Raw genomic sequence first — 13213 nt, 5'->3', positions numbered from 1 at the left:
CCCTGTCCACATTTGTTAAATTTGAAAATTAAATGAATCAATCATTGGAATCTGCACCTTAATCAATCAATCGTATTTATTGAGGGCTTACTGCGTGCAGAGCACTGTACTAAGCGCTTGGGAAATACAAGTCGGCAACACATAGAGACATAGAGAACCTTAAGACCTCTAAAGCACATCACATTCAAGAAGCCTTTTCTACTAGAGTTCCAGGTTGTGCCAATGTTTAAGAAAAAACCCTGGCAAGTCCTTTGGAAATAGTCCAATGCCTCAAAAACGACTGGACATGAACCATAAATCAATGTTTAAGAAAAATCAAGGTTTTGATTCGACTCCAAGTTTTTTATTATCATTTGATTATGGCATTTGCTAAGTGCTTACTATTTGCCAAGCCCCATTCTAAATACTGGGGTAGATACAAATTAATCAGGTTGGATACGGTCTCTGTACCACATGGGGTTCACAGTCGAAGTAGGAGGGAGAACGGGCATATAATGCCTGCTTTAGAGCTGAGGAAACAGGCACAGAGAATTTAAGTGACTTTCCAAGGTTGCAACAAGTAATTTGTGGAGGCAACATTAATAATAATAATAATAATAATAATAATGGTACTTAGAACAGTGCTCTGCACATAGTAAGCGCTTAATAAATGCCATTATTATATTTATATTTATACTTGTTAAGCGCTATGTACCAAGCAGGGCGTTCAGCGCTGGGGTAGATAAAAGTTAATTAGGTTGGATATTAGAACCCAGGAGAAGCAGCATGGCCTTGTGGAAGGAGCACAGACCTCGGAGTCAAAGGACCCGAGTTCTAATCCTAGTTCTGCCACATGGCTGCTTGTGTGACCTCGGGCAAATCTCTTAAATTCACTGTGCCTCAATTACGTGATCTGTAAAATGGGGATTCAATCTTACTCTCTCCTGCTTAGACTGAGGCCCATGTGAGACCCGATTAATCCCAGTGCTTAGCACACAGTAAGCACTTAAGTACCACAATAATAATTATTACTATTGTCATAACTTGGTCCTCTGAGTCCCAAGACCGTGCTTTTTCCACTAAGCCACACTATTTCTCTAGCAATCTTCAGATATCAACATTCTATTCTATTTATTTTATTTTGTTGGTATGTTTGGTTTTGTTCCCTGTCTCCCCCTTTTAGACTGTGAGCCCACTGTTGGGTAGGGACTGTCTCTATATGTTGCCAACTTGTACTTCCCAAGCGCTTAGTACAGTGCTCTGCACACAGTAAGTGCTCAATAAATACGATTGATTGATGATTGATTGATTGCTTCTCTAGGAATCTTCAGCTATCAGCATTCTTGAGTTGTCAACTTTCTGAGGATGAGATGTGATCTCACCAAAGACCCTCAAACGGCATTCCCAGGGCCAAACGGCCTGCAGACGAAGATCCGCAATTGCTCCTTTCGGAAAAATCTCGTCTTGAGTTTCTTTTGATTAGCCCTCCTCTCAATGAAGGCTACTGGGGGCACATTGAAAAATAGGAACTGCAGTCTTGCGCCTTCAGAGTTGACTTTAAATTTGGAGAAGTGAATTGGACTTTGAGGCCTGCAACTTATTACTCCTTTAGTGATCATCTGACATATTAGAAAGCAATTATTCTTATCCAGCACTAAGGCATTTTATTATTGCGAAAGGTTTTTAAACCGTTTTCATTTTTATTCACCATCATGCAGTGAGGTGTGCTTTTCTTACTTCTCTGAGAGACAGAAAGGCATTTCATGAAAGTTTTTCCGTTACGGAAAGTTCTACACACAAGTGGTAATTTCTAAAATCCAGAAATGATCTTGGAAACAGATAACGACAGTAATTCAACACAAAGTATGGGTCAAAAGTGCTAAGAGCTAGATCTGCTTGGTGACTGGAATTGCTAAGGCAAACAGGAATAACTCCAAGTACTGCTCTCCTCTACGCTTCTCTTTGGTCAGAAGTTTGCAGCTGAGTTTAGAGGACGACTTTCCCCAGTGACTCCAATTTAAAACACATAAAACTTAAATAACTTTCCCATATTTTCCTGTTCCTCCCCAGAGAGGAAGCATCAACACTCCTGGGAGAGGACTGGTCCCATCTTCTCTGGACTGTGAGCTCCTTATGATGATAATAATACTAATAATGGTATTTGTTAAGTGCTTACCATATGCATTTAACACAGAGAAGCAGCATGGCTCAGTGGAAAGAGCACGGGCTTTGGAGTCAGAGGTCATGGGTTCGAATCCCTACTCCACCACGTCTGCTGTGTGACCTTGGGCAAGTCACTTCACTTCTCTGAGCCTGTTACCTCATCTGTAAAATGGGGATTAAGATTGTGCGCCTCACGTGGGACAACCTGATCACCTTGTAACCTCCCCCGCGCTTAGAACAGTGCTTTGCACATAGTAAGCGCTTAATAAATGCCATTATTATTATTATTACTATATGCCAGGTACTGTACTAAGCAATGAAGTGGATACAAGCAAATCGAGTTGGACAGTCCCTGTCCCACATGGGACTCACAGTCTCAATCCCCATTTTACAGATGAAGTAACCGAGGCACAAAGAAGTGGACTTGCCCAAGGTCACACAGCAAGCGACAGGGCCGTGATTAGAACCCATGGCCTTCTGACTGCCAGGACCATGCTCTATCCTTTTGAGGGAATGTGTCTACCAACTCTGTTGTACTCTCCCAACCACTTGGCATAGTGTTCTGCACACAGTAAGCACTCAAGAAATACTACTGATTTTCCAAAAAGAAAATATATTAGGTTTAAAAACATACCACCGATAACTTGTCTCTTCTCCCTCGTCCAGCGCAGAATTGGCAGTTCACCCTCCAGAATCGGGCAAGAAAAATCTTCCGGAAATCCCTTCCGGGATTCTCCCTTCCAACAGTGCTTATGCCTAGCTGAAAGAAGCATTTTGAAATCATGTCTCCCAACTCCGCTGCACTGTACTCTCCCCAGACTTTAACACAATTCTCTGCACACAGTTAAGTGCTCAATAAATCCCCTTGGTTGACTGTTTGATGGCCTCTGCTAGAGCAGCACTAGGAAGATGTTGTGGAAGGCTGGGAATTGGCTTGGCCAAACCAGCTGATCTTCAGCCCATCTTGGTCTAATGGAAAGAGCTCGGGCATGGGAGCCAGAAGACCTGGGTTCTAATCTGCTGTATGACCTTGGGCCAGTCACTTAACTTCTCTCTGCCTCAGTTACCTCATCTGCAAAATGGGAATTAATACTGTGGGGCTTTTGTGGGACAAGGACTGTGTCCACCCCAATTATCTGGTACCTATCTCAGGAGTTGTTGGGTAGGGATTGTCTCTATTTGTTGCTGAATTGTACTTTCCAAGCGCTTAGTACAGTGCTCTGCACACACTAAGCGTTCAATAAATACATCAGAATGAGTTAATACAGTGCCTGGTGCATAATAAGCACACGCACACACACTCTCTCTCTCTCACTCCCGTCAAAAAGTTGTGTCTATTCTCCACCTCCTAGTCCCTCCTGGGCCAGTGATGGGAAAGAAGAAGCTATGCCCAACATTCACCTTTGTGTAAATAGATACAACGCTTCTAGATACAATGCACTAGTCTAGTCATTCATTCATTCACTCAATCGTATTTATTGAGCGCTTACTGTGTGCAGAGCACTGTACTAAGCGCTTGGGAAGTACAAGTTCTCCGGGCCTCCGTTACCTCATCTGTAAAATGGGGATTAATTAAGACTGTGAGCCTCCCGTGGGACAACCTGATCACCTTGTAACCTCCCCAGCGCTTAGAAAAGTGCTTTGCACATAGTAAGCGCTTAATAAATGCCATCATAAATAAAACCTGGCAACATATAGAGACGGTCCCTACCCAACAACGGGCTCACAGTCTAGAAGGGGGAGACAGACAACAAAACGAAACATGTAGACAGGTGTCAAGTCATCAGAACAAATAGAATTAAAGCTAAATGCACATCATTAACAAAATAAATAGAATAGTGAATATGTACAAGTAAAATAAATAGAGTGATAAATCTGTACAAACATGTATACAGGTGCTGTGGGGAGGGGAAGGAGGTAGGGCGGGAGGGATGGGGAGGAGGAGAGGAAAAAGGGGGATCAGTCTGGGAAGGCCTCTTGGAGAAGGTGAGCACTCAGGAGGGCTTTGAAGGGAGGAAGAGAGCTAGCTTGGAGGATGTGTGGAGGGAGGGCATTCCAGGCCAGGGGGAAGACGTGGGCCGGGGGTCGACGGCAGGACAGGCGAGAACGAGGTACAGTGAGGAGGTTAGCGGCAGAGGAGCGGAGGGTGCGGGCTGGGCTGGAGAAGGACAGAAGGGAGGTGAGGTAGGAGGGGGCGAGGGGATGGACAGCCTTGAAGCCGAGAGTGAGGAGTATTTGCCTGATGCGTAGGTTGGTCATGAGAATAGCTACTATTCTTCTCAGATGAACAGTAATGCAAGAGCTATTCAGTAAAATAAAAGGCTGCAACCAGACTTTCAAAGGTTTTATTTTTAGTGCTTTTAAATATGTTTTAATACAACAAAGATATAAAATAATATATTAATTAAATCTGGGCTTAAATTTAGAGTCAAGACAATATTTACTTATTTACAATACTGTGCTTCAAGGTACGCCGCCACGGGTATTTTTTACACCTTCAAGTAACGCTAGTTTCTCTCCGAGGACTGGGAGGGAGACATTCGGAATGAGTGCAACCTCCAAAATGAAATATTTGCATCCTAGTTGAGAGTAGCTCCCTCAAAACATTTCGAACACCAGTCTCCATGTCCTACGTTAGTACAACATACATCAAATGACTCCACAGTTCCAACGGTTTACTTGAATGATGAATGGCTATAAAACTGTTAAACGGTAATATTTTAACACGACTTCCCCCTCACCGAGCTAACAGCGGTTCAGTTCTTCGGCCTCAACCCGGCAGCTTTTTAAAAATCGACGAAGATTGGGAGACATGGAGTTTGAAATATGAACGCTGCATCCTACTTTTAGCGTTCCTCCAAGCACCGACTCTGAGTGCCATGAAGCCATTTACACCGCAATACGCAATTCTCTGAAAAATGCTTCTTAGTGTTGGTCTATTGGTTTTGGGCAGAAGGTGTGGTAAGGAGCAGCCTTTTAATGAGGGCCAGTGAAGTATGATTTGGAGGAGTCAGCCTACGCTGCTTCTAGGCTCACTGAAAAACAATCATATTTCATTCACTAGAAATTGGGAGGCCTTGGAAAAAAAATATACATAATGAACCTAATCTTTCCAAATCTTAAGAAACATCACAAAAGCATTACCATTTCTCACTGACCAGCTGAGTCAACTTGGCTCTTGATGCCAAAGATCACCTTCCAGTTTGCTTTGAGGTAATTCAATTTCCAAGCCTCTGTCCAACACAAACTGCTAAAGCTGCCTAGTAGTGCTGGCATATTTTGTTGGCTTTGAGAACGTTCAAAACAACCAATACTGTTTAGAAAACATCAAGATATTGTTCCTAACGTTCCTTAAATATCTTTTAAGACTGACAAAAGACCGAAAATAATTATTTTCTTAAACTTCTTACAGGATGGAATAATTCATGAAAAGAAGTATTTTGTTAAGTGATACCTGAAGTCTATAAAGAGATCACTGAAGTGTTAAATTTAGTTGATTAGCATATTAAAACAAGAATTTTGTTAGATGCTCAGGCATTTTCTAATAAGTATCACAAAACAATAACTGTGATAGTTACTTTTTGTTAAATACACAGTAGCAAATTAGTGTTACAAATACTACTTTAAACAGAAGATATCAACAGATTTCCTGGAAATCTATTCTGTTTAAAGTTATTATGGAGTTTAGTGCAATGAATCCATCCACACGATACTCTGCTCTTCTCAAGCCTCACTTTTTCAGGTCTCTTTTGAGCCGTGCAACACACCGTTTCAGGTCTCTTTTGAGCCATGCAACAACATATTTGCAGTCAGTGATCACACGTGATGAAAGATTTTACACACGTACCAACGCTTATGGCGAGTTTCTGGATGGTGGAGTTTCCTTTTTCAACCAATATCCCTTCAACTTTCTCACCCCAAGGCAGAGTCTCTCACCGGTTTCTGTTTTTAAAAGACCAGAGCAGTCAAAGAGACGTGATACTTGCTTGGTTTCTGAATTCTGATTCCCTCAATTTAGGTCTGGAGATCCTGGCAGTGGGAAAGGGGAACATTTTCAGAGGTACAGTGGGGCTAACTTGAAGAATGGAAAAAGTTTTCCCCAAGGAAACATCATTCCAGTACTTGGCCCTGATTTTCCCCACAGCTCCTCCTTCTCAATCACTAACTGCCCGTAGTGGTGATTGGTAAGGCCTCAGGCAGCACTGAGCCCCCAAATTGCAAGCAGTTGAGATGCAAAATCTCTCTCTTTTAAATCACACGAAGCAAAAGCTTTCACCTCTCCTTACAAAACACCTCCATGGAACAGTCACAAAGGAAGTGTGCAATAGGGAGGAATTCTTGGTGACCCAAGCCCCTTAAAGTCACAGTAGTAGAATAAAACAAAACAATGGTATCAACCTAGCTGTGCAGCTTTCCCTATCAAGACCAAAATGTAAACATCAGTATGCAACCTTCACTTACGGTTTGGGTCTCAACAAGAGAAAGGAAAATATCTATTACAAGAGGAGGAAATTTCAGGACAAAAAAGTAACAAAAATTTAAATTTCACATTGAAAAAACCAAAAGGGATTTTGCCTCAAAGTATTCCAGGAAAGAGACTTTGAGGTGATCACTTTTGTTTATGTAAACAGTGTCTTGTAATAATTTTTACAATAAATTAGAAGCCTTAGCTTATATTTTGCTCCAACAGTAGCGATGACTACATGCAAGACCAAAAACTGATTTCACAATTCTGACAGCTAATTAATCCAGCCAGCAGTCTGGGGCTCGGTGCTCTCACTGTCAATGGCTCTGCAAAGTTAACTGCATTTTTGATTTCTACTTTTTTCTATCCTAGAAAGCATAGGAAAGAAATGTGCCCAACTTTTAGGGAAAATGTATCACGCTTTCAACACACATGAATTAATGTGACAGGTTTTTTTCTTTTCATGGTTGTCCAAAAGCAAGAATCTGGTCTTCCCTACCTAAGCAACACTATTCCTATGTTCCCAAGGGGTACAGGCACATCTCCTCTGCCATCTATAAAATAAAGCAAGACCACGACCACCCTCTGACCTCTAGAGCAGGAGTGTGTTTGGTTTAATATTAGCAAAAGAAGCCATCATCGTTCCACGTCATCCTAAAGCTGATTCAATATCTTTGAATGAAATGCTAGCATTTTTGTCCCCAGCACATATTATGATTTGCAATCTAAGATGTTATAAGTGGAAGTGTCAGACAATGGAGCATAATAAAGCTTAAATTAGCTTGGTTCCACATACAATTTCTCACCCAGATACTCATGCGTGAACTACAATGGCAGTTCCTAAACTCAGAGTTCAAAGCAGACCCAAATTGAGGTCACGCAGTACTAGATGACGATCTTGCAGATGGAAGAAACATTAGCCTTTTCTTGCTATTCGTTCTGGAAATTCTGAAGGTGATAAATAAAATGTAGTAAATTAAAGTGCTAAATGAAAAGATGTCACCTAACCGAGGAGGGGACAGGTTGCAGTTCTAGTGGCCTTATTTGGGACCTCAAAAAATATATCAAAGCAGATTTCATGAGCTTAAAAAGGAGTATTTGATGGCACAATTAAGATTCTATGTAAAGAAGCTTGGTAGCTGGACAAGTGGATGAGCCTGCCTCCGGAGGACTTCAAATTCTAGATGCAAATTCCAGTTCTCCAGTCCCAACCACATATCAGGAATTTTTTTTTTTTAAAGTGGCTAATGGTTCACAGAAGCTAAATTACACAGAACACTTAACTTCTAGTGTTGTAAACAAGCAGCTTACTTTAATTTGCTGACTGCTAAAATAAGATTATGCAGGCAGAGTTTATATACAAGTCTGTAAAATAAAAAAATCTGGTCCATGTTCAAATTATATGGAGACTTGCTGATAATGAATAAACTGATACTAGAAACTTCAGCGTCCCTCTTCCCCCAAATTAAAAAGCTAAACAGTTTTTGAAATTTACTATTACATTTTTTTCCTGGGGGGAGAGGGAGGTGGGAGAAAGGAGGGGGGAAGGCAGGGGAAAATTACCACATGCATACTTCCCATATAAAGGGCATATAAAATATTTGACAATATTACTAGAAAGCCCTATCTTGTTAATTAAATAACCTACCAAAAGAAGTATATATACATATATATAGGTGTGTATATATATATATGTAGGTATATACGTGTGTGTGTGTGTGTGTACACACATATATAAACACATATATATATATATAGGTTTGGGTTGGCAATTGTATGACAAAAGGGTCAACACAAAGTTTCCAGGTGGCTGTACTACCAAAATTACGCCAATTTTATTTTCTATAGCTGTGGCTATTCTTCCCTCATAAACATCTACTGAAGTGCCACAAGAAGGCCACAAAATGGAAGGAGGACAGAGGTTACTGTTTGATCCCTTTATGTAAGCTCTGGTTACAAATGCCAGTGCTGTCCCTGACAAAAATTGTACCTGTCAGAGGCAAGTGATTTCTTCTTGGCATTCTGTTTACCTTATTCATAGCTCCTCTTATTTCTCCTACTTTCAGAAATCCTGGTGTGTATTTTTTTTTTTTTTTGGAGCTGGAGTTTCAGAAAGCACATGCTTCTCAAAATGTTAGCCGTTCTTTGGGATTTCATATTATAAAACACGCACAGATCATTTTAAAGACTGAGTATTGCTCATTTTTTCTTTGAAGAAAACCAGCATCTTCAAAAAAATATTATGTGATGTTCTTGATAGAAGTGTACCAGGAATCAGCAGAGATCCCTTCAATCAGAAAAGCAGCTTAATGTTAAGTTTAGTGAGCAGATATTAAATAGGCACCAGTTACATCCTGACTTCAGGCCTAACATAAACCTGACTAAAGGGTACAAACTACTTAGGTTTCTGTTCAAACTGATGGAACATCTACTAGAGGCCTTGGATAGTCCAGCCTTACTTATTACAATCACAATCTTATTAAAGCACAGGAAGCAGCACTTTGGGAATGTTCAAGCCAAGAAGCAAGGCATCTGGAGACAATGTACGGAGAAAGATGTAATGGTATGCTTAATGTCTACTTCTTGAGGAGATTAAATCATGACTCCTTTACGGGGACATTCTTCATCCAATTAACCGTTTCATTATTGCTGGTTTTGCGAAAGGCCAACAATACTCATTAGGTACTGTACCGTTAACATTGCATTCAAAAAAGGAAAACATAGGGAACCAAATCCTTGCTCTTCTACTCTGCTGATAGGCTCTGGTATTGGCCAGCGTGTGATAATACAAAAAGAGTCTCGTGGTGATATAAAATGCAATAAACACATCAATCGAGTAATGTTCATGTGCGGCCAAAATGAAGAAGATTCCAAAGAGGTTGAGGACCCAGGATAAAGTGTGCAAGAAGTTCCAGCTCCTTGGTGTATCTGGAAAGAAGACAGAGAATTTTGTTAAAACTACACGCGCTGAAGCGAAGGCCTCACGGGCCAGGAAATCCACAAGTCAGGCAATCCCCAGATGTAGAGGAACATCAGATACTTACATTCCGTAACAAAGAAATTCAGCATAGTCAGGACAACGGTATGGCCACTGAACATGTAATCTCCACAAGTGTGTACTCCAGTTAGGGTCATGCCAAAACTACTCCAAATGGCGAAGGCTCGATGAAGTTTCTCCCACACGTTGCCATACAGCTAAGATAAAGAAAGCAACAAATTTGCATCACATCAGATGGTCCTCTGGGGCAACAAGACAGAGAAGTGCTGCCACTCTCAGTGAAACGTATTTGACATGCAGGAACAAACTACTCACTACCTCTCCTATCCCCTCAATTTACATTTTAAACTTTTGCTCCCCATATTATAGGTCAATGACTAGGTTTACAGCCCAACTACTAGAGCGATAGTGGTAAACTGGGCAGATTTTTAACAAATCCTTCTCTAATACCTAAATGATTATGAATTCCAGGCATTAGAGAAAGATAGTGGTAAACTGGGAAGATTTTAACACACCCTTCTTTAATAACTAAACGGTTATGAATTCCATCCATTAGAGAAAGAAAGAGACCTATTAGTTCATCTTGTTAACCTACATTAGGGTAGGGTGGAACTTTCCTGAGCAGCACACAAGATTGTTCTCTGCATTCCTACCAATCCCTTTAGGAGGCCACACCTAATTAAATCTCTCGGCAATCGGACAGTTTCCTTTCATTAAATTCAGCCTACATTTTTCTTTAATGTCACATTTTCCCTAATTATAGCAATTAACCTGAATCACCTTAAGCCACTCCTTTTCTCCTTATATTTAACCTCCTGCCCCATAAGTCACTTTGAAGTGAGGTTCTATATATTGGGTTTTTTGTTTGTCTTTTCATCTCCATCGCTGCTGTTAGTTCGTCTTGTAATTGCAGAGAAGCAGGAGGAGGAAGATTTAGGAAAAAACACCCAATGCACTATCTTGAATCACAGCACAAGGAAGTGTCCAACCCTCTCCTGGACACAAAAGAAGTAAAAGTAGTCAAGGCCCTTATGTACTTCTCATACGCCCTAGTTCTTTCAAAAACACTTATATTCTGCTCTGTTTCCCCATCTTATATGATGTAGAAGGAGCCCTGAAGGGAGAAGATTAAGAGAGCAGAGTTAGTGCATTAAAACATTTTACACATTTAAATGGGGAGGGGATATCACTCACTATTTTATTCTTCCGTTACGAACATATCAAAGATATTGGCCCTAATTTTACTCTTCAAATTCTAGTGCTGAAGGAGAAATGGCTCAAATAGGTGCAATAACACCTATATGTGCTCTCACACCAGCCCAGTGTATGTATGTTCTGCTCAGCAGGGAACCTGGCCTTAGATTTTTCAGGTCACTTGGAGATTTTCAGTGAATGCCGAAAAACACAGCCAGATTTACTAATGCACTGGGGGGCCCTTAAATTTTAGCAGTGTTAAAAACCAAAGCTAGCAAATATGCACAACCTGCAATGTCAACCAAAAATGTGACACGGAAAAAAACCACCACTCTACCTTCCCAGAACACTGCAGGTGCTGTCCAGGCACGGAGAGGGAGGTGACAAACATGGTGAAGCAGCGCAACAAGAAGACAGTACCCATCAGACTGCAGAGCCTTCGTAACAGTATTGATCTACGGGAAGCACATCAGAAAGGAGTATCAGCTCTCCAGGAACTCATGAGAAGCAGCGTGGCTTAGCGGGAAGAGCCTGGGCTTGGGAGTCAGAGGTCGTGGGTTCTAATCCCGGCTCCGCCACTTAGCTGTGTGACGCTGGGCAAGGCACTTAACTTCTCTGTGCCTCAGTTACCTCATCGGTAAAACGGGGATTATGACTGTGAGCCCCACGTGGGACAACCTGATTAGCTTGCATCTACCTCAGTGCTTAGAACAGTGCTTGGCATCTAGTAAGTGCTTAAATACCATAATAATAATTATTATTATTCAAAGTATACAGCAAATGAACACATAGGGAAGCAGAATGGAGTGGACAGAGCATGGGCCTGCGAGTCAGAGGGACCTGGGTTCTAATCCCGGCTCCACCACTTGGCTGCTGCGTGACCTTGGGCAAGTCACTTAACTTTTCTAGACCTTAGTTACTTCATCTGTAAAACGAGGTTGAAGATTGTGAGCCCCATGTGGGACATGGACTAGGTCCAACCTGACCAGCTTGTATCTACCCCAGTGCCTGGTACATAGTAAGTGCTTAAAAAATACCATCACCCCCCCCCACCCCGAAACAAAAACAACAAGCCACAAAACACATTCCTGGATATGCCAGATCATTTACTAATAATGATTGATTGTGGTATCTGTTAGATGCTTACTATGTGCTGAGCACCAGGGCAGATACAATATATCAGATCAGACATATTCACAGTTCCACATAGGGCTCAGGGCCTAATGGGGAGGGAGGACAGATATTTAATCCCCATTTTCCCTCTTTATTCAGATGAGGAAACTGAGGCAGAGAGAAGTTAAGTGACTTTCCCAAAGTCACACAGCAGCCAAGTTGCAAAGCTGGAATTAAAAATTGCTTGAAACCCGAGCCTGTGAGGACAGGGAAGGTGAACACAGAATTGAAGCAGACTAGGTTTGGGTGGTCCAAGGATGAGTCCTTTTTTTTTGAGAACTGAATTAGGAAGCTGTTGGGAACTTCAGTGACCTCTCAGTACCCCTCAGCCATTTGGTGGGGGGCCTGGACTCAGACCAGCATTGCTCGATGCCTACTGGACTAGGGAGGACTCAAGTTGGGTCCTGAAAATTTGCTCTTTCAGTGCTCTATACTGGTTACCTTCAAAAGTCTAGGAAGCACCCGTGCCTCCAGGGATTTCCAAACCTGAATACTGGTTAATGATGCAGGTGTCTGCTCAAGAGAGGTTCAGTTCCTGGGTTCTCTTTACTTGGACTTACACTTCAAAATACCACGTTTCAAGATGAAGAGATGGATATCCTTCAAATAAAATTACTGGCTTAATCCTTGAGAATAGGAGAAATCAGATGGAAGAACCAGAGACTTTTATGTCCAAAGCACTATTTCTATCCCCATTTGCTTTCTCTTTCCCACTACTCTTAGAAAGTCTGGCAAAGATACATACCACCAGCCTCATCTTTTACTTGTCGCCTAGGACTGAAAGATACCCTCTGTCATATGACAGACCAAGACTCGAAGTCAGGGGCTTCAGAGTGAGAGGAGACCATGACTGGTTCTCTAAACCAAGAAAATCTCCTAGCACTGTGCTTGTTTCTAAATTAACTGCAGATCTCTCAAGACACCTGCTCCAGTTTTTTTTTTTTGTCTTTTCAGCTTGCTCATACCCTGTATTTTTCCTTCATTCCCTTCTTCAGATTTCATACAAGGGCAAAGGAAGTGCCAAAGAGGAGAGTAATGAACACACATAATTCAGCAACCTCCCCATTTATAGCACTGCTGAGATTGCCACACTGAGGCACTCGGAGTGAACCCACGAAAAACAGTCCCCGCTCCAAAAGGACACCTCAGAGCAAGCAATGAACAGATTCTGCTACTCCTAGACCTATATCTTTAGTGAGAGAACACTCAGGCTGTTGGAAAAGTACAGAGAGCAGGAGTCT

The 13213-nt window shown here is 41.6% G+C and overlaps 1 protein-coding gene across 2 annotated transcripts in view; it reads right to left on the bottom strand.

Annotated features, from left to right (window-relative positions):
* Positions 1-4476: 4476 nt before the first annotated feature.
* SAMD8 (sterile alpha motif domain containing 8) overlaps positions 4477-13213 on the bottom strand; it is a 49643-nt gene continuing 40906 nt past the window's right edge. For both annotated transcript variants that reach the window (XM_038743656.1, XM_038743658.1), the window contains exons 4-6: positions 11137-11254; positions 9652-9802; positions 4477-9535 (exon numbers count right to left, since the gene is read on the bottom strand). In XM_038743656.1, coding sequence (XP_038599584.1) covers positions 9231-9535; positions 9652-9802; positions 11137-11254 — 574 coding nt within the window. In that variant the 3' untranslated portion in view covers positions 4477-9230. The remainder of the gene's footprint in view (positions 9536-9651; positions 9803-11136; positions 11255-13213) is intronic.

Source organism: Tachyglossus aculeatus, chromosome 3 (genome assembly GCF_015852505.1).
Source record: "Tachyglossus aculeatus isolate mTacAcu1 chromosome 3, mTacAcu1.pri, whole genome shotgun sequence".
NCBI lineage: Eukaryota > Metazoa > Chordata > Mammalia > Monotremata > Tachyglossidae > Tachyglossus > Tachyglossus aculeatus.
This window is presented reverse-complemented; position numbering and strand designations above follow the sequence as displayed.